General features: G+C 40.0%; 1 protein-coding gene across 1 annotated transcript in view; it reads right to left on the bottom strand.

The window, feature by feature from the left end:
• AP1M2 (adaptor related protein complex 1 subunit mu 2) overlaps positions 1–19,820 on the bottom strand; it is a 570,094-nt gene that overhangs the window by 250,437 nt on the left and 299,837 nt on the right. Inside the window, exon 6 of the mRNA XM_044084760.1 lies at positions 1,847–1,973. Coding sequence (XP_043940695.1) covers positions 1,847–1,973 — 127 coding nt within the window. The remainder of the gene's footprint in view (positions 1–1,846; positions 1,974–19,820) is intronic.

Consider the following 19,820-nt stretch of genomic DNA (forward strand, 5'->3'; position numbering starts at 1 on the left):
CAGCATGTACTACCACACTAGGGTGAGCATCTGTGGAGTCCGATGTACAAATCATCTCATCATACCCCCCTTTAAATAAAATAACCCAAAACTCCCCTGTCACTCACATTATTTAGCTGTACTTCCCAATTTGAAGTAATAATGTCATATGAAATAAATCACATCCATTTTCCCTCATTCTTTCATTCCATCTAGACTTACCACTGTATGGCCTGAAAAGGGCCTACATGTAATGTGTCAGGTTTCATACAGCACATACCTGTTGGGGATGGAGTTTGTCACTACTTACTTATGTCAGATGCATGTCCTTGTAAATAACTTTCATATGTTCATATGTGGGAGGATTAAATAGTGGTCTGGAGTCATTAGGACTTCTTTTAAATGTATTTTATTTGTGTGTTTTGTTAACTAGACTGTTTCCCTTTTTCGGCGGAAGCCCAGGAACATCCAGTATGCAATAGAGACTGAGGGGATCAAACTTAGGACTACATGATAAAGCTGCTAGTGCACTAAACTGCCAAACGTTCATACCATGTGTCTACAGACAGACAGACAGATTGATCAGAAGAGAGCAGGAGAGTCACAGTCAGTGTTTTGGAAATCTGTAAAAGTAACAGTGCTGGGAAACCTGGAAAGCTCTAGTTAACAAAGATATTTTCAAGGTGACTGAGCTATGGAAATGGCAGGTGGGGTGTCAGCGGTCACTAAACACCAAGAAATTTTAATGTAACATATGAAGAGCTGACTAGATAGTTGGAGCACTGAGTTTCCTCAGAGGCCAGGTTGCTGATGCTGAGGTTTGATACTGAACAGTGGCTCATCCTTTACTTAAATGAGCCTGTGTGCACAGAGGAAAGTCTTCACACAGCTACAGCACTACAGTTGTCATCACACAACTCTGTGCACAAACATGTCAAAAGTGATAACTTGAGATAGTCTCCGATGCTGCCATATTTAAGGGCAGAGTCTATCCTCCATTAAGCTGAATCATTTTATTCAGTGCTCTGGAATTAGCACGTTTTATGCAAGTCACAGTGGTAATTAATGCAGACCACACCAAAAAAACAAAGCAGAAAATCAGGCTGACCAATGCAAACCTCCCTTCAGTGGCTATGGTAAGTGCATGTGGCATGGGCAGAAAGTGAAGTGTCAACCACTGTTCATAACTCGTCAGTGGCACTCAGACGTGTAACCAGGTCAGTTAATCAGGTAAGTCAGGTAAGAAGGATTAAAGGTAAGAGCTGCTGATGAGCTTCATTCTTCAGCTTTGGGTTTGAGTGCCTCAGACTCTACCAGCTGTAATCAAGTTTAATAACATCATTGTTACCATGGTCATCCATGAAAAGACATAATTACAATATCAGAATCTAAAACGGACATGACACACGTTAAACATCAAAGCAGAGGGCAGATGTACTACAAAGGTAAGGCCCATGTACTGAGAAGAAATAGGTCTAAAACATGTTAGCACATTAGAAAGTGCAAAATTAAAGACCCCCTTAAATATTATTGTCATCTGGCTACTCTGAACTGTGCATATACACTGCATTTACCTTTTAACCTTCTGACCCAGGCCTTAACAAAAAAGAGGACACTTAAGGATTAGCTCATATAAACAGTTAAACAAATAAAAATAAACAAGACCTCATTAGGTTTCTGTGGAAATAGCATTGGCTAGCATGTGAATGTTTTCTTTCTATTCACATGCAACCCTACAGAAGTTGACTCCAGATCACCATCTCTCAATAATATAATCCATTCACTACTTAACCCTTCAGGAAATAGAAATCATAGCACTGCTTGTTTTCACTGAGTATTCCACAAACAGAACCCTGAAAGCACTTACGTCCTGTTAGCTCAAAGAGCACTCTGTCATTCAGACCCAGCCGAAGCTCCGGCATTCCAGACAGAAAGACTTTCAACTTGATACTGCCAATAATTTCACTCCGAAGAACGTTCCCATTGGCACTGACCTGAAAAGACATGATTTGCATTAAATGCAGGAAAAAAAAAACAGATAACAAGAAATAGGCTGTCAGGTTTTATGCCATATCCAGTTATCCAGTGAGGCACATCGAAAAGAAAAATGCATGTCATTACCATGCATAACAGTGCAGCTGTTCATTCAGCATGATACCATCTACAACATGTCCCAAAAATGCGCCATGTCACCATCTGTAGCAACATACTTAGGCTACAATATTTTAATATTCGTAAGACTGTAGCTAGAAATACACTATATTACCACATGAAACCATCTATATGAATATGCAGTATGCACTAAATCACCATCTGCAACAATGTATCCGTATGGGCAAACATTGTATCAGGATATGAACTTTGTAACCATCTGTAACATCCTAGATAAGAATGCACTAATTCATTACCTACAACAACATATCTAGACAAAATACTGAATCTGCACATAACCTGTGTTACTATTAGTAGCACCCCATCTGGACATGCACTTCTGTAATGCTGTATCTGGTCATGCAATATGTTATCATGTTTAACGCTCTGGAAATGCACTGTAAAAATCTTAGTATTTGCACCACATTACCTTCTGTAACATTAATTGGACTCATAAAAAATGAACAAGCATAGAAATCTGTCCAACCTCACCACCATGAGTGTTGAGTAAAAAATAAAAAATCAGAGAAACTAGTGAGATTAAAACTTTGTTGATGAGCTCAGTCACAATAATTCCCAAAAATCATGAAAACTATGCAGTGTTCCAAAGCAACACTCCTTTATTTGTCAGACAAGCGAGCCTTAGTAACACAAATCAGAAATATTTTACAATGTTAAAACGTATCAGCTTTTATACACTTAGAAGTAGGTGTAGAAAACATATGTATTGTTTAATTTTAAAAGGCAAACAATATAAACAGGGCTGTAAAAAGTGCATTTTACAACAGCAAGTACCCACCCCCACACATTAATATTGATTAGCTCAAACTACATCCTAGTTAAGGAAAACACTACCGATTTACTTGCAACCCGCATTCCCAAATCAGGTATTAAGAAAAGCATAACATACACATAAAAAGATTGACTTTTAACTAAAATCGCTTTTGGCTAACTAATGCAATAAAGCCTTCATCAGGTCTGTGAACTAAAAATCATATACATAGGGAGATAAGTAAAAAGTGTTAACTAGATTGATACAAAAAAAAACCACACAGCTATCTAATCATAAACATTATCTAACAAGAACACTATAAATATATACCTATCTAATAACATCTAATATGTATTAGTGCACATAAAAATTAAAAAAAACATGTATATTCAATAAAAACCAGTAGAAAAAAATACACAAAAATAGTGGATGAAGTAAACTAGCAATGTATAAAAGTGTGCAGGTGTGTGCATGAGTGTGCATTAATGTGCACCAGTATGCTAAATGGCGGAATTATACCAATACTTCATAGGAAGAGCAACATGAAATAAATGTGTGTTTTGAATTTACTGTTTAAATCTCTGGTGTGAAGCAAGGCTGTACTAAATGTAATCAAAGCAGAATTAAAATTAAAGTAACTAAACATATATACATATATACTAAACATATATACACATATACTAAACATATATGTATATATATATATATATATATATATATATATATATATATATATATATATATATATATACTAAACAGATAACATTACAACAATTAAATTTCTACCCTAATTTAAAACAAGTCTAAAAACTCACCTACTAAACAAATGGCTGTGTCCTTTTACCCCTGACTAACATCTCTCTCTGTCTCTGACCTTATGACTACCTCTGCTTATCCTATACGCCTCCAGACTACTTCACCTCCCACTGTCTCTTCTTATTACTCCTGCCACTCTGTATACTATCACGTCTCAGTCCTATCACTCTGATGAGGCAGAAATATCTCTGACTTCACAATGTAAACTATTTTGAAAATATGTGCAATTATCGAATATTCACTTGAAACTATGGTATGACTATTTCCATATCACTGTAATGTCTTTTATACTAACCTGTTAATTTTTGGCAACTGTCTACCAATTGACTAAACTTAACATGTAATAACTACGTTAGCCTAAGTTTGTATTTTACTTATTGTACTGTGTATACTTTGAGGCCGCAGTGGTGCAGCGGTTAGCGTTGTTACCTTACAGCAAGAGGTTCTCCCATTCGATTCTTGGCTGGAGCTCCTTCTGTGTGGAGTCTGCATGTCCTTCCCATGGTCGTGTGATGTTTAAAGACATGCAAGTAGGTGCATGTGTGCCCGACCTCCATTGAAAAAGGACATGTGTCCAGTCGGACTTTCCCATAAACAAATGTAAAATAAAATAAATAATAATAAATAATTTATTCACATATTACACATCATTTTTTTATATTTAGTATATACAAATATCTCCTCAAAATACCCTAAAAAACCTTTACAGATTGTGTGGCAGCTTGCATACACTCATCAGAGTCTTAATTGAGCAATAGTAGTTAAGTCCTGGTTTCCTGAATGCATTTAATCTCAACTGCCAGTTCTTTTTCCTAGAAAACACCATTGTCGTACTCTTCAAGCTCATCCATCTCCACACAGTTCAGGATGATCAATTTAAAACCAGAATGTCTGGGGTGTTCTAATAAGTGTTTGGATAAGGTGTTCCTCTGGCATTTACATATGATGTCAGAAAGGTGACCCTAAGTCCTCCTTTTCAGTTTATTCATAGTCTTACCCATGTAAAATGCAGGGCAGTCATTACACATGGCCATATATACAGCTTTTTCAGTGTTACAGTTAACACCTGCTGAAGATTTCACCATCTTTTTAAGTCAGGGGCACTCAAATGAGTCGCACTCCACCAAGTATTCACTGAAAGTGCAGTTAGGTGGCCCACAGATTTTAGTGCTCACGTCATCCTGGTGTTCTCACAGAAAGTGCAGTTAGGTGGCCCACAGATTTTAGTGCTCATGTCATCCTGGTGTTCCTTATTTTTCTTTTCCCACATAGCTATGTATACGTCTGCTCTTTTTTTATATACAGAAGTAGGGTGGTCTCTTAAAACCCTTTATAAGCTGCTGATTGTCAGTGAGGATAGCCCAGTTTTCCATAGTAACGGCTTTAATTGTATTGAAATCTCAGGTGTAGGTTGGAATGCAACTATCCTTACATTTCTCTTCTTTTGTGTTAGGGTGTCCTCATTGCATAATTCTACCAAAAGGACTATTCCACATAGAGTCAATGTTAGTTTTAGGATCATATGTAACATGTTTGATTCATATCCTGTGGTTAAGAAATAATTTTCAAGAGCATTCATATTTTTGAGAAAAAGGGGCCAAATCTGTGGTAGTGCGTGCTAATCTGTAGCCTTGTGATTTTACTATAGTGGGCTTAGTTTTTACTGGATGCAGACTGTCTCTGTGAAGCAAGTAGCTCACTCTTGATGGTTTCTTGTATAAATTACTAATTCATTTACCTCTGTCTTTATCAATACTGACAGTCATATCAAGGAACTGCACTGGCTTCAAGCTGATAGAAATGATAAATCTCAGGCAGGAGGTGGCGTTACTGATGTAGTGAATAAACTCGGTGAGTTTAGATTCCTCATCTTGCCAGACTCTGAATACATTGTCAATAAAGCAAAGGAAGCTGGTCATAAATCTCATCACTTTGCAGTACAAATTCCTCCTCTCACTTGCCTGACTACATTGGCCAGGCTAGGAACCATAGCTACACCCATGGCTATCCTCCTCATCTATTTGTAAGCCTGGCCATTGAAACTGCAAAAACTGTAACTCAACACCAAGGTTATTAGCTTTCCCAAGCATTCAGTTTGCCCTTGTGTAGCATTGTTATTTTTGCTATAAGCCTCTGTAGCTGCTTCAATACAGTACATGTGTGGTTAAACAGTGTATAGGGCTTCAACGTCAATAGTTATCAATATGCTTTGTTCATTCACATGCACTTCTTTTATTTGGCTTTGTTTTAAAAAACTACCTCACTAGTCATTCTGCACAGAAATCATGGGCATGGCCAGAGTGATTGACATGCCTTGTGTTTGTGATGTGGCATGCAAATGATGCCCGAGTGACAAGCCATGCAGATTTGCCTGTGACATCGTGAATATTCCCTGTGCAGTTGCAGTGTGTCCTTCTCCTCAAAGTAATGTGATCTCGGAGATGGAATATTTAGGTGATGAACTTACATCAAAATCATAGTAGTGGAGAGAATTGATTCTGTAATTGTTTGTTTTGAAAGCAAAGCCCATGCTTCTAATTTATATTTGAACTTGCCTGTGGCAGATATGAACATACAGGCCAAGAGAAGTGTGTATTTTAAGAGAAGTTCCTTTTTATTTTTTAATGCAATGGACCCACGGTTAGGGCTCTGAGGTGTCAGCAGCAAAGGTATCCAGCATTTGCATCCTCTGTGGATTTTGTACCAGTCTTTGCTATATTTTACATTTGATTACTCTGGGTACTGCACTGCCTGAGTACCTTCAGAAGGGAATGTAGTTATGGAATAAGTGTACTTGGCACAAGTGGCACTGCACCCCCCCCCCCAATCGGGGTGTTTCTAGAAGAGTGAATAGGAGTGTATTGTGATATGTGAGTATATTCTAAACAGCATGACATCCCAGGATATTAATAGTGCTAACAATGTCCAGTGACTTGACTAGTTATATAAATTTGACAAATCAAAGGGTATAGTTATTAAATGGAGTTGTAGGTACTGTGAAAATGCAGGCTTTGGGATCCTGGAGGCAGTATATTTATGGGGGTAAGAGGCTGGTATAGTAAAACTTTGCCAGACTTGTGGAATTCTAAAATAACTCCTTTTGTAAACTGGAACCGTGGCCCAGGGCTGTGGTTTGAAACAGCCGGTGATGCATGGCTGTGACTTTGGATGATATTTGTGGTACTCCTTATCAACTTGTTATGTGTTTGAAACCTGTCACTTAAAGGAACCCAATGTCCTATTGTAGTTGAACAGTTTAGAAAAAAAAACATCTGTTTGGACTGTTATGCTGTTGAATATGAAGGTTCTAACTTTATCCACTTTACTGTTGTAAGGAAATTATAGTGATGACCACATTAATTTCAGTACACTAAATCAGTGCTCTTGAGTATTACATGGCATTTCTACCCCCCGCCATGCACATGTACAATTGACAAATACAATGTTCTCTACTCAAGTCATTCTGGGTTTTTACTTGGTCCTTGCAATTATTTTTCAAGTCCTTGAAAGCAATCTCCGCACTACTAGGGAAAAAAATCTATAAATACATACTGCTAATCAGAATAAGCAATGTACAATAATTTAACACTTATTCTTCATCCGACAATCCCAAATGAATATTCATGTGGAGGAAGCACATTTAATGATGTTTATTCACACATATAGAAAAAAAAACATCATGTGCAGGGTGTTGGGCAGGGTTTGGGCGATCCTTGCTACTGCGTATCTGGTGGGGTAGTGATGTAAAACAAAGCCTTTTATTTTTCTTTAAAGATCAAGTGAATCTAAAATAAACTAGGAGTTCCTTTCAGCAAGAAGCTATAGAATATAATGAGTTATTCATTAAGCATTGTGGTTAGCTTATGCTTCCATTGTATATATGCAGTTTTAACTTCCTCAAAGGAATGTTTAGAATCAAACTCAGGTGTGTTCAGTATGTTCTCTATTTTCATTACATCACTGGCAGTATCTGTAAACAGTATGTCCCCACCCTTGTCAGCCTTCATAACACATCTAGTTCTATCATTGTTCAGATTCTTAAGTGCTAATATCTCATCCTTTGAAATATTATAAAGTTTACATTTCAGTGTTTTTTTGAGAGCCTGTCTTGTATCAAGCTCACATTTTGTCTCAAAGGCTACAAGTGTGGGATGCAGTGGGGGCAAAAAGTGCTGGGGCTTTTAATTTTTTTCTTTGATGGCTTTATCTTCATCCATGTAATTTTTCTTATGAAAGACACATTTCAAATCCAACTCCCTCACATACATTTTTAAATTAGTGATGGTCTGTGTCTCATCGCTCCTTCCCTGAGGTATGAAAGTAAGCCCACTGTTAACCACTTTTTCTTCAAGTGCTGTCAATGGTTTCTTCGAATGATTCCAGATCCTGGGGGTAAGTCTGTCTGCAGCCTTGTAGCCCTGATGGGTAGAAGTTGTTCCCAGGTACCTCAGCTCTCTCACCCCTGTCCACTGTTTCTTCCTCCAGTTGTTCTGGTCCTCCCTCCCTCCACAGGGTTGCATGGTAGTTCACTTCTTCTCTTTGGAACCTCAGTGGGCTGTATCTCTGGTTATAGTTATAATTGTTATGATAATTCCATTTCATGCGTACTGGGCTCTGGTGATATCAACCCTGGGAGTTGTGTTGTGGCTGGGTAGGATTCCGGTGTTCATTCATGTCCGTTTGTGGGGTCCAAGGGTTACTGGATGCCATCAGTCGGTCATCCATTAGTCTGCTTATCATTTGTCTGTCTGGTCTCGTGGGTGTATTCACATTGTGAAAGCCTGTCCATTCCTATCACCAGCATTACCAGCCTGAACATTCAGATTGTTGTTGTCAATATTACTGTTGGCATTACTGGCATAAGTATTGTTATTGGTATTATTGGTGATATCCGTAGGTGTCTCTATTATCCTGTTGCTGGCTCTCCTGATAAAATGTCTCCTGTAGTTCTGCCATTCATTTCCACCTCCCCATCTGCATCTATACTTTGTGAGATGCTGTGGATCATCTTTAGCCATTTGATCTCTGTTTATTTTCTGAGTCTTTCTCTCTTGGATGGACTTTTGATAATTGTGAACCTTCTCTGTCACATTATGGAATTTCTGGGCTTTGTATTAAAGGACAACAGTGGGATATTAAAGCAGATTGCTCAACCTGCTGTCTCTTTTAGTCCCTGTTCGTTGATACAGCCTCAAAAAATCACCCATGCAGCTTTAAAAACTAATACACTCAACTGTTTTCCCTGTTAGGCTTCCTACCTTTCTGTACTGTTTTACTTTCACTTTGAAAACCAAATTGAAAAACCTCTAGCTGGCTCTGAAATTATGCTGTCACATCTACCAGAGCTCTTGCTCTAGCTACAGGGACATTTCCTCCCTCAAAGTGATGTAATCCCGCCTGATTTGCATGCTGTATAGAAGAGCCAGTAGACCTCCTACATTGTGATGCCAGAGCTGCCTTGTCCAGCCCATTCTTAACCTAGCAAAAATGTCAAACTATAATCAAACTTTTCTGAAGAGCCCTACTGATATGTGACAAAGTACAGGCAGAAACACAGTAACAGCTGCAAAGACTAAGAGCATAAATTTGCAATGACCATGCGTAGACATTAATTGCATGTTTTTAAATAAGAAGTAGATGTCTGTCACAATTAATTAACAACACTATATCAGATTACAAGAAGTATGCAATACCATAACTTTCTTAAATTAACACTTAAAAAAACATGTGGGTGCTGTCATGCAAGTCTGTGAAATATTTTGTGTTTATAGTGCAATCATTTATTAGATATTTAACCAAACAGGAAGGAAAATAAGTGGACGTTTGATGCTTTGCAAAACAGTGATTATTCCCAGTGCTATGGAACTTGGTTCTAAATTTGACAGGAGGAGTGCAACAAAAAATGTCTCCCACTGTAAGGAAGGAAAGGCTGACAAGAAAACAGTACATTAGTCTGGTCACCTGCTGTGAGCTGTCAATCACATGCAGATAATGGATCAAATTACCCTTAGCTCTTTGACAGCTAGGGAAGGCAGGTGTGAAGGGGGAGGGGGGAGATACCTTGAAGAAAGTACAGTTTTGTACCTACCATAAATGTAGATATTCGAGTGTTCATACAGCTGCAGTCATAACAGATGGGTTATCCTGCCGTCAGGCGGGTCCTCGGTCGGCCGAATTCCAAAGTCTAGGTCCGGCATCAGTTGTCGTCGCTTCTTCCCTGACGTCAGTGCGGCAGGGGTATAAAAGAGGCAGCCGACGCCATTTTCTTCAGTTTTTCTTGCCCCAGATGTCAGGTGCCCCCAGAAGGAAGGCAAACATAATGTTATGCAAAAATGCAATGTTGATAAATCAAAAACAGTAGTTGCAAGCAAATACACCATAAAAGAACACCCCAAAAAGGTTATATGAAAAGTGTTTGTCATAAGGCCTGTCCTAAGAGGGGATGGAGGGAGGGAAACCAGGACTGCAGCTGTATGAACACTCGAACATCTACATTTATGGTAGGTACAAAACTGTACTATGTTCATCGTGCATACAGCTGCAGTCATAACAGATGGGTAGAATCCCAAAGCTAAGTAAGGGTGGTAGGCACTAGGTGGAACTAGGAGCAAAAATGCCCTGCAAGACTGCAGTGGCAAAGCCTGCTCTAGATTTAGAGTATAGTGGAAGGTGGTAGTGCTTGGAGAAAGTGTGCACTGAACTCCAAGTAGCTGCTTCCAAGATGTCCTTGGTAGGGACCCCCCTGAGGAAGGCTGCAGAGGTAGCTGTGGCTCTGGTGGAGTGGGATCTGATGCATGCAGGCACAGATTTTCCATGAAATGAGTAACAAAAGCGTATGCAGTGGGCTATCCATTTTGAAATTGTCGGTTTGGAAATAGCCTTTCCTTGAGCACCTGTAGCATAGGACACAAAGAGTTGCTCAGATTTCCTGAATGTCTTTGTCCTGTCCAAATAATAACGAAGTTGTCTGTGAATGTCCAAGGAATGTAGTAGTCTTTCCCCTTTGTTTTGTGGATTAGGATAAAAGGTAGGTAAGTGGATAGTCTGATTCAAAGCTACACTGGATACTACCTTTGGCATAAAGGTAGGGTTGGTTCATAAGGAAATTCTGTCCTGATGGAAAATGATGAATGGTTGCACAGCCATGAGGGTCTGTAGCTCAGAAACCCTGCGAGCTGAGGTGATGGCCAGAAGAAAGGCTGTTTTCCATGACAAGTACTGTAACTCTGATGAAGAAGCTGGCTCGAAGGGAGGAAGGGTCAGCTTTTCCAATAAGAAGTTGAGGTCCCAAGCAGGGACTGGTGGTTTCCTTGGGGGTTTTATATTCTTTGCCCCTCTGAGGAACTGCCTTAAGAGAGGATGAGAGAATAAAGGAGGATCGGTGTTGTATTGAGCAGAAATGGCTGAAGCGTGGATCTTGATGGAGGAGAAGGAAAGTCCATTGTTTAACATCTCCGCTAGGTACTGTAAAATGTGAGGTATATTTATTACCCAAGGATTCTGTCCCTTCTTTTGATTCCAGGCACAAAATCGTTTCCATTTTGCGGAGTAGGCCTTTCTAGTAGAAGGTCTTCTGGCCTCCAGGATGACATCCTGCACCTCCTTGGAGAGGAGAAACTGTTGGGAAATCAAGGAATTCTCCATGCAGCTAGATTTAGGGTTTTGAGATGGCTGTGAAGAGTTTTGTAGTTGTGCTGGGACAACAGAAGAGGGACTAGAGGTAGGATCCATGGTGGGGAATGTGTCAGGCTCTTCAGGAGCGAATACCAGTGTTGCCTTGGCCAGTCTGGAGCAATGAGAATCATTTTCGGCCTCTCTGCTCTGGCTTTTAATAGAACTTTGGGCAGCAGAGGAAGAGGCGGGAAGGCATAGACTGTCAATGTTGCCCAATTGAAGGAAAGTGCGTCCACTTTCCAGGCCTGCGGATGATAGGTCCTTGAACAAAATTTTTTCAACTGGCAATTTCTGTGGGTAGCAAAGAGATCTATGACTGGCTGTCCCCATGCCCGAGTTATCTTTGTGAAAACTTGAGGATGCAACTTCCATTCGTGTGGATCGGTCATATTTCTGCTTAGGTTGTCTGCCTGTGTGTTTTCCTTAACCGGCAGGAATTGCGCCTGTAGTTGAATTTGCAATTCCAGTGCTGTGTTCCATAGGGTCATGGCTTGCCTGCACAGGGGGTATGAATGAGTTCCTCCCTGTTTGATTATGTACCACATCACTGTGGTGTTGTCTGTCCTTATCAATGGCTGGCCTGGATGCAGTAGGTCTTTGAAGGTCATAATAGCCTTTTGCACGGCTAGCATTTCCTTTTGGTTGATGTGAAGGAGCTTCTCTTTTCGTGCCCATTTTCCCTGAATGCACTGATCTGTCATGTGTGCTCCCCAGGTGTAGTCTGAGGCATCTGTTGTGATGATTTGAGTTGCTTGAGGTACACAGTAAGGAAGACCTGTGTTTCTTTGGCAAGCTTGAGCCCACCACATAAATTCCTTTTGAAGGCATGGAATGAGTGGTATAATTGCTTCCAAGCTGTGGCTGTGTTGAGACCATAAGTTTTTTAGGTACCACTGAAGTTTCCTCATATGCAGCTTTGCACATGGGATTAGTAGGATGCAAGATGCCATAAATCCCAGAGCCTGCAGGACTTTCCTTGCAGTTAGTCTGGTGTAAGTTGCCATTTTTCTGAAGTATTGAGACAGTTTCCCTTGCTTGTCTGGCGTGAGTTAGGCCATCTGGGTGGTTGTATCCAAGCTGGCACCCAGGAAAATTATTTGTTGAGAGGGTATTAGTTTTGATTTCTTTTTGTTGACTGTGTATCCCAGGAAGTTCAACAGTTTTATTACAAACGCCAGGTGTTGCAGTAGTATGTCCTTGCTGTCCGCTTGGATCAGGCGGTCATCCAGATATGGGTAGATTTGTATCCCTTGTAGTCTGCAGAAGGCGATTACTGATGCCAGGCATTTCGTAAACACTCTGGGCGCAGTAGATAAGCCAAAGGGCAATGCAGAGAATTGGTAATGGGTTGAACCTGCAAGAAATCTGAGGTATCTTCTGCAATCTTGTCTGAGAGGGACATGCAGGTATGCCTCCTTGATGTCCAATGTTACCAGCCAAGACTCCGTGCCAAGCATGGGAAGAAGCTGCTGTAATGTGAGCATCTTGAATTTTGGCACCTGTAGAAAAGTGTTTAGGATGTATAGGTCTAAGATAGGTCTCCAATCTTTGTCCTTCCTTGGTACCAGGAATAGTCTGGAATAAAACCCTTGACCTTGTTCTTTTGCAGGTACCTCTTGAATTGCTTTCATGTCCATGAGAGCTGAAATTTGTTTTTGTGCCTCTGCCCTTTGATTTTGTGGCAGGTTTGGCATGCCTCTCATTTTTGGAAGGGTGTGAAAGTGGAACCTGTAGCCTCTGTCTATAATGTCCAGAATCCATTTGTCTTTTGTAACAATATGCCAATTTTTTTGAGAATAATGTCAGTTTTCCGCCCAAAGGTGCTGCCATTAAAGTTTTGCTTGGCAGGTGTAGGGGGACGTCATTGTGTCTGTTTTCTAAAAGACTGTGATCTATCTTCTCCACCTCTTGGGGTTGGTGCTTGCCACTGTCTGGCTCTGAAAGATCCTTGGGGTTGCCCTCTACCCCTTGGATGCCTGTATCTGCCCCTCTGAGGTCTGTCTGTGGCTGGAAAGGACCAATTTTTTGAAGGCCAGTTTCTGCTGAAACGTGGAGGCTGTACCTGCAGGAAATCTTTCACTGTTTGCATTGATTTCGCTTTTCCTCCATTTTCTTTAGCACCTCCTCAGCTTTAACACCAAACAATACATCTTTTTGAAGAGGTGCATCTAATAATTTAGCTTTGACATGATCTGGTAAGGTTTGCTCTTTGAGCCAAGCATGCCTACGTATAACAGACCCCGTAACAGCAGCTCTACATGAGGCCTCTAAAGCATCAAAACCGCACTGCAAGGTATGTTTACCCACTTGCTCTGCAGCATGCAACAAATCCTGCAACTCTTTTAAATCTGGTTGTTCTGGTTGTGTCATCTTGCTTTTCAGCTGAGATATCAAAAACTGTTGATACTTTAACATATGGAACTGACAGTTTAATGCCCTCATGGTTAAAGTGGCTGAGGTGTACACCTTTTCCCCCCACCTTTCTAAAGCTCTGGAATCTCTCTCTGAAGGTAATGGGTTTTTAGCAGTAGAGGCCTTAATTCCCTTGGGACCCTGTGAAATAGTTTCTGGGTCAGCAGTATGGCTTTTATATAGGAACTGGTGAGAATCAGGAACCCGGTAATACCTGTCTGGTTTAACAGGAGCTGGAGGCAAAGAATCAGGATTAAGGCTGGCTTCTGTGTACACATCATCCAATATATCTAAAACAGGAGGGATAGCCAGAGGCCTATGCTAGGGGAACAGAAGAAATTCCCTGAGCCTTTTCTTGGAATCTGAGTAATCTTGACCTTCCCAGTGAAAGTGTTCCCTCAATGTATGCAGGGTTTCCCCAAAAGAGAAGTCCTCAGGGGGGGAGACCGAGGGAATAGACTCCTCTGCATCAGAGTCTTCGAATGGAGAATAGGCATAATCCTGGTCCTCAGATAGTTCCGAGGTAATAGAAGCTTGATCTGAGGAAGGGTAGTCTTCCTCTAATCTGGGCCTTTTGTCAGAGGGGGGTTGAGAACCCCTGATAAGAGTAATCAAGTCCTCAGCCATTTTAAGCATCTGTTTTTTAGGCATGGTGCCTTGAGAGGGTGTCTGAGGAACCTGTTTTTTGGGTTTCATGTCTGTTTTAGATTTAGTGAAGGCTTTAATAGAGAAGGAGGAAGGCCTGAAGACCCCTTGAGAAATGGCAGGCCTGTCTAAATTCTGAGTTTCCCCGCCAGGAGTGGCGTTGGTATCTGTAGTAGGAATGGGGGCTGAGGAGCCTGCGACCTCAGGTACTGAATACACTGGTAATGCATTGTCATCGGTACTCAGGGGCTGTGTAGGCACCTCGCTGAGTACCGGAGAACCGGTAGTCGGCCTTAGCGTGGTTTCAGTAGGTGGTGCGGACCTCGTATGTCGGTCCTTATCTTTGAGTTTTTTGCTCAAAACTGGAGTCGGACTATCCGACGACATAATATAATTAAATTTTTTGCCAAAAAAGTGAAGGGCGAACTCCGCCCGACGCTTAATAGTGCGTTTGCTGAATCTAGCACAAAAACGGCAGGCCGAGACGACGTGGTCTGGGCCTAAGCAATGTATACAGAAAGAGTGGAAATCCTTATGCGGTATTTGCTTCCCACATGAAATGCAATTATTAACTTTGTCTGACATCGGTCTGAGGCAAGAAAAGTTTCCCCAACGGGGTACTTAGCTTTCAAGAAGACTTTGGCTGAAATACTTTCGTAAATCTCAAGAGCTGGCCAACCGGCACTTGCGAACTGCTTCTGCTTCGGGCACTGCGTGGCAAGAAAGACTGAAGAAAATGGCGTCGGCTGCCTCTTTTATACCCCTGCCACACTGACGTCAGGGAAGAAGCGACGACAACCGACGCCGGACCTAGACTTTGGAATTCGGCCGACCGAGGACCCGCCTGACGGCAGGATAACCCATCTGTTATGACTGCAGCTGTATGCACGATGAACATCTAGATTTCAACCTTCACAAAAGAAATCAAGTTAACATTTCTAAGAAGAAAGAGCAATAAAATGCACTTTTCAGTTCTGTTCTGTAGTATTTGCACTGCTTGTGTTTGAAGTAGTCATTGAAAAAGGACAACATTTTAACCAAAAGTAGGTGACTATAACATAGCAGTGAATGCCTGTAAAATCAGTGCTTTAGGGAAAATGTGGCAGATCTGATGCAATTTTTTGGAGACAAACAATGCATTCTGGGATACTTACAGGAAGACTAAACAGTCAGAATTATTTCAAGATGCCAGACTCCATGTGGTCAGAGTCAGAAATTGTGTATAAAAATATCTAAAAAGCTCTAAATAGTCCCAGAGGAGTGTTAAAATGTAGGAAACACCAAACTATGATGAAATAAATATGTTTTTTGTGTCCGTGGGTGCGGTTGTCCTTTAATGTAGTACCTTGCAGGCTGTTCTGCATAGATGTGGGCATCGTCTTAGTGCTTGACAAGTGAAAGGAGCGTGTCGCCATATGGGAAACATGCATGATTGACAGCCATCCAGATGCGGGATAAATATTAATTGTCTATTCCTACTTTACCCTTTTACTCAATGTAGTGCGATCTTGGAGTTGGTGTATTTAATTTGGGAGTTGTGAGGGGTGAAGCCCCCACATGGGGGGTGCAAGGGGGCTTGCCTCCTGTGAAAGTGAAGGGAAAAAATTATATTTGCAGTCATATTGCTATAATTTTCTTTCTTTAATTTTTGCAGGGCGGCAAGCCCCCCTGCACCCCCCCCCCTACACCCTCACTATTTAAATATACCAACTCCAAAATTGCACTACATTGAGGAAAACGGTAAACTACAAATAGACCATGAATATTCATGCTGCCACCAGTATGAATATAACTTAACTTTACTAAAATGTGAACGACTGTTGGATGGTGGGTGAGGTTTAGGCTGGACTTGCTAATACAAATTCTGCATGGTACTACACTAATACAAAGCTGAATTTCTGTTCATGATCTGCCTCCTACTACATTCAGTCTCAAAAGTCTCAATCATTTCCTTTGTGAAGCCCTGGTTCTTTGTTGTGTTTGATAAGCAAGTCTATTTCTTCCTGAAGAATGTCAGTCCATTCCTGTGCTAGTTCTTCATGCACATTGTTCCACATTAACTTTTATTAGGTCTCAGCCCTGTTGGTAATCTTTTTTATCTCTACTCTGTTCAAAATATATTTTCTCCCAGAACAGACCTTGTAGCAATTTAAGTTGCTTTTCTAGCTTTGCAAAATTATCAGAGTGCATATGTATTCACATTACTACTTTGTGAGAGGTCAGTTGTAGTAATGTTGGGGTGCTGACTTTTGTTGTCCCATACTGATACAGTCACTAGGTCTCAAAACTATGTATTCTCCATGCTGAGAAGAGACAACAAAGTGGATTCCTAATATCAGAACAAATCACTGGGCACAAATCCAAAGATCACAAATATAAAAGATGAACAAGCATAGGAATCTGTCTAGTTCCAACCTCACCACCGCGAGTGTTGACGAAAAAATAAAAAAAAAAACAGAAACCTGTGGTCTTAAAACTTTGTTGATGAGTTCAGTCACAATAATTCCCAAAAATCATAGAAAACGGGGAGTGTTCCAAAGCAACAAGCCTTTATATAATGTTAAACATATCAGCTTTTATACACTTAGAAGTAGGTGTGGAAAATATACGTTCTGTTTAATTTTAAACCACCCTATTCAAGGCAAACAATATAAACAGGGCTGTAAAAACTGCATTTTGCAAGAAGTACCCACCCCCACACCCTACTACTGATTACGTCAAACTAAATCCTTGTTGAGGGAAACACTACCGATTTACTTGCTACCCGCATTCCCAAATCAGATATTAACAAAAGCATAACATACACATAAAAAGGCTGACTTTTAACTAAAATCGCTTTCGGCTAACTAATGAAATAAACCTTCATCAGGTCTGTGACAAGAATTAAAATCATATACATAGGTAGATAAGTAAAAAACGGTTGGGAGGGTGGCCTAATGGTTAAGGTGTTTGCCTTACAAACACAAGGTACAGAGTTTGAGTTTCACAGGGGATAATTGGCTAGGCTTAAAATGGCTCACAAGGGCAGTTAGCCTAGTACTAATCTATGAACCTATAAAAAGTTAACTAGAATGATACAAGAAAAAACACACAGCTATCTATCCATAAACATTATCTAACTAGAACACTATAAATATATACCTATATAAGAATATTTAATATGTATTAGTGTGTATAAAAACTATGTTATTTATAGCTCAGAAAAAATGTCAGTGCTTTGCAGTAAAAAAAACTGTCATGACAGTTTTCATGTTTGCAGCTCCAAAAACATGTTTGTTTAATGAAAACCAGTAGAAAAAAAACACACACACACACAAAAATAGTGGATGAAATAAACTAGTAATGTATAAAAGTGTGCAGGTGTGTGTATGAGTGTGCAGCAGTATGCCAAATGGGGGAATCAAACCAGAGATTTAAACAGTAAATTCAAAACACACATTTATTTCATGCTGCTATTACTATGAAGTATTGGTATAATTCCGCCATTTAGCATACTGGTGCACATTAATGCACACTTTTACACATTGCTAGTTTCCTTCATCCACTGTTTTATGTATTTTCCGTGTGTTTTTTTCTACTGGTTTTCATTGAATAAAGATGTTTTTGGGGCTGTAAACATAAAAACTGTCATGACAGTTTTTTCTTTCCTTCTTTGTTTTTTTTACTGCAAAGCACTGCCATTTTTTCTGAGCAGTAAATAAAATATTTTTTTCTGAAATAATTTTTTCTAAATCATTTTTTCTGAGCTATACATAAGTTAGTTTTTATACACTAATACATATTAGATATTACTAGACATATATATTCATATTTGTATTTACAGTGTTCTGAGATGATGTTTATGGTTAGATAGCTATATGTGTTTTTTTCTTGGATCAATCTAGTTAGCTCTTTTTACTTATCTACCTATGTATATGATTTTAGTACATGTCACAGACCTGATGAAGGTTTTATTGCATTAGTTAGCCAAAAGCGATTGCAGTTAAAAGTCAATATTTTTATGTGTATGTTATGCTTTTGTTAATATCAGATTTGGGAATGCGGGTTGCAAGTAGATAGGTAGTGTTTTGCTTAACGAGGATTTAGTTTGACCTAATCAGTAGTACTGTGTGGGGGTGGGTACTTGCTGTTGTAAAATGCACTTTTTATGGCCCTGTTTATATTGTTTGCCCTGAATAGGGTGGTTTACAATTAAACAGAACATATATTTTAAACACCTACTTCTAAGTGTATAAAAGCTGATGCGTTTAACATTGTAAAATATTTCTGATTTTTTTGTTACTGAGGATAGATTGTCTGTGATGAATAAAGGCTTGTTGTTTTGGAACACTACCTAGTTTTCATGATTTTTGGGAATTATTGTGAGTGATCTCATCAACGAAGTTTTAATCCCACTAGTTTCTCTGTTTTTTAATAATTGGATGCATATTACTATACCATCTGTAATACTATGTCTGGACATACACAGTGTTACATTTCATAACAATCTGTCTGGACATGTACTATGCTGCCATCTTTAGCACTGTTTCTTGAAATGCACTGCTACTTTCTGTAACACTGTATTTAGACATGTACTACATTACCTTATGCAACAATGTAGCTTGACACACACTACATTACTTTCTGTAACACTATCTAGACACACAGTACATTACCATTTTTAGCACTTTACCTGGACTTACACCACATTACCTTCTGTAATACTGTATCTGAACATTCACTATTTTGCCTTCTGTTGCACAGTATCTGGATGTTACTATGTTACCATCTTTGACGTTATCTGAACATGCACTCCATTAGTGTAATAGTCTACAAGGCTGTGTATTACATTACACCATGTAACACCCTATGTAGTTTAACAACAGGGGTGTACTATAATGGCTGAAGCAGTTCCATATCCATCACAAGTATGTTAGAAAGCACAGGCACAAACATAGTTTAGAACGCTGTGCACTCAGTGCACAACAAGCATTCAGCTGGAATGGCTTAGAATTGCATGATCATGACTTCAATCTCACACAGGACACCAGTATCGAGTGGTATGAGGTCACAGGAAATCTAAAGCAGCTGCATTTAAATGAAACAACAGAAAACAGGGAAGTGACACGGGTGATAAGATCTCCAATGTTGAGGAGAGATACTCTAGGAGCATGGGTGAGACTGGAATAGACTACCCATACATATCAAGCAGAGCACCTCTTTGGCCCTCTTCAGGGGGAACCTTGATGATTGGATGGGAGATAGGAAGTTCACCCCGGGGATCATGTCAGTCGCCCTGCTAGACAGGGGCCTGGAGAAGTAAATATTGTGGGAAGAAATATCCAGGGAATTGTTATGGCTAGGCTTGCTTAGGCCCTAGGGCCAATAGCCT

This window comes from Protopterus annectens, chromosome 9.part0 (assembly GCF_019279795.1).
Source record: "Protopterus annectens isolate FY-2018-M chromosome 9.part0, PAN1.0, whole genome shotgun sequence".
Taxonomy (NCBI): domain Eukaryota; kingdom Metazoa; phylum Chordata; order Ceratodontiformes; family Protopteridae; genus Protopterus; species Protopterus annectens.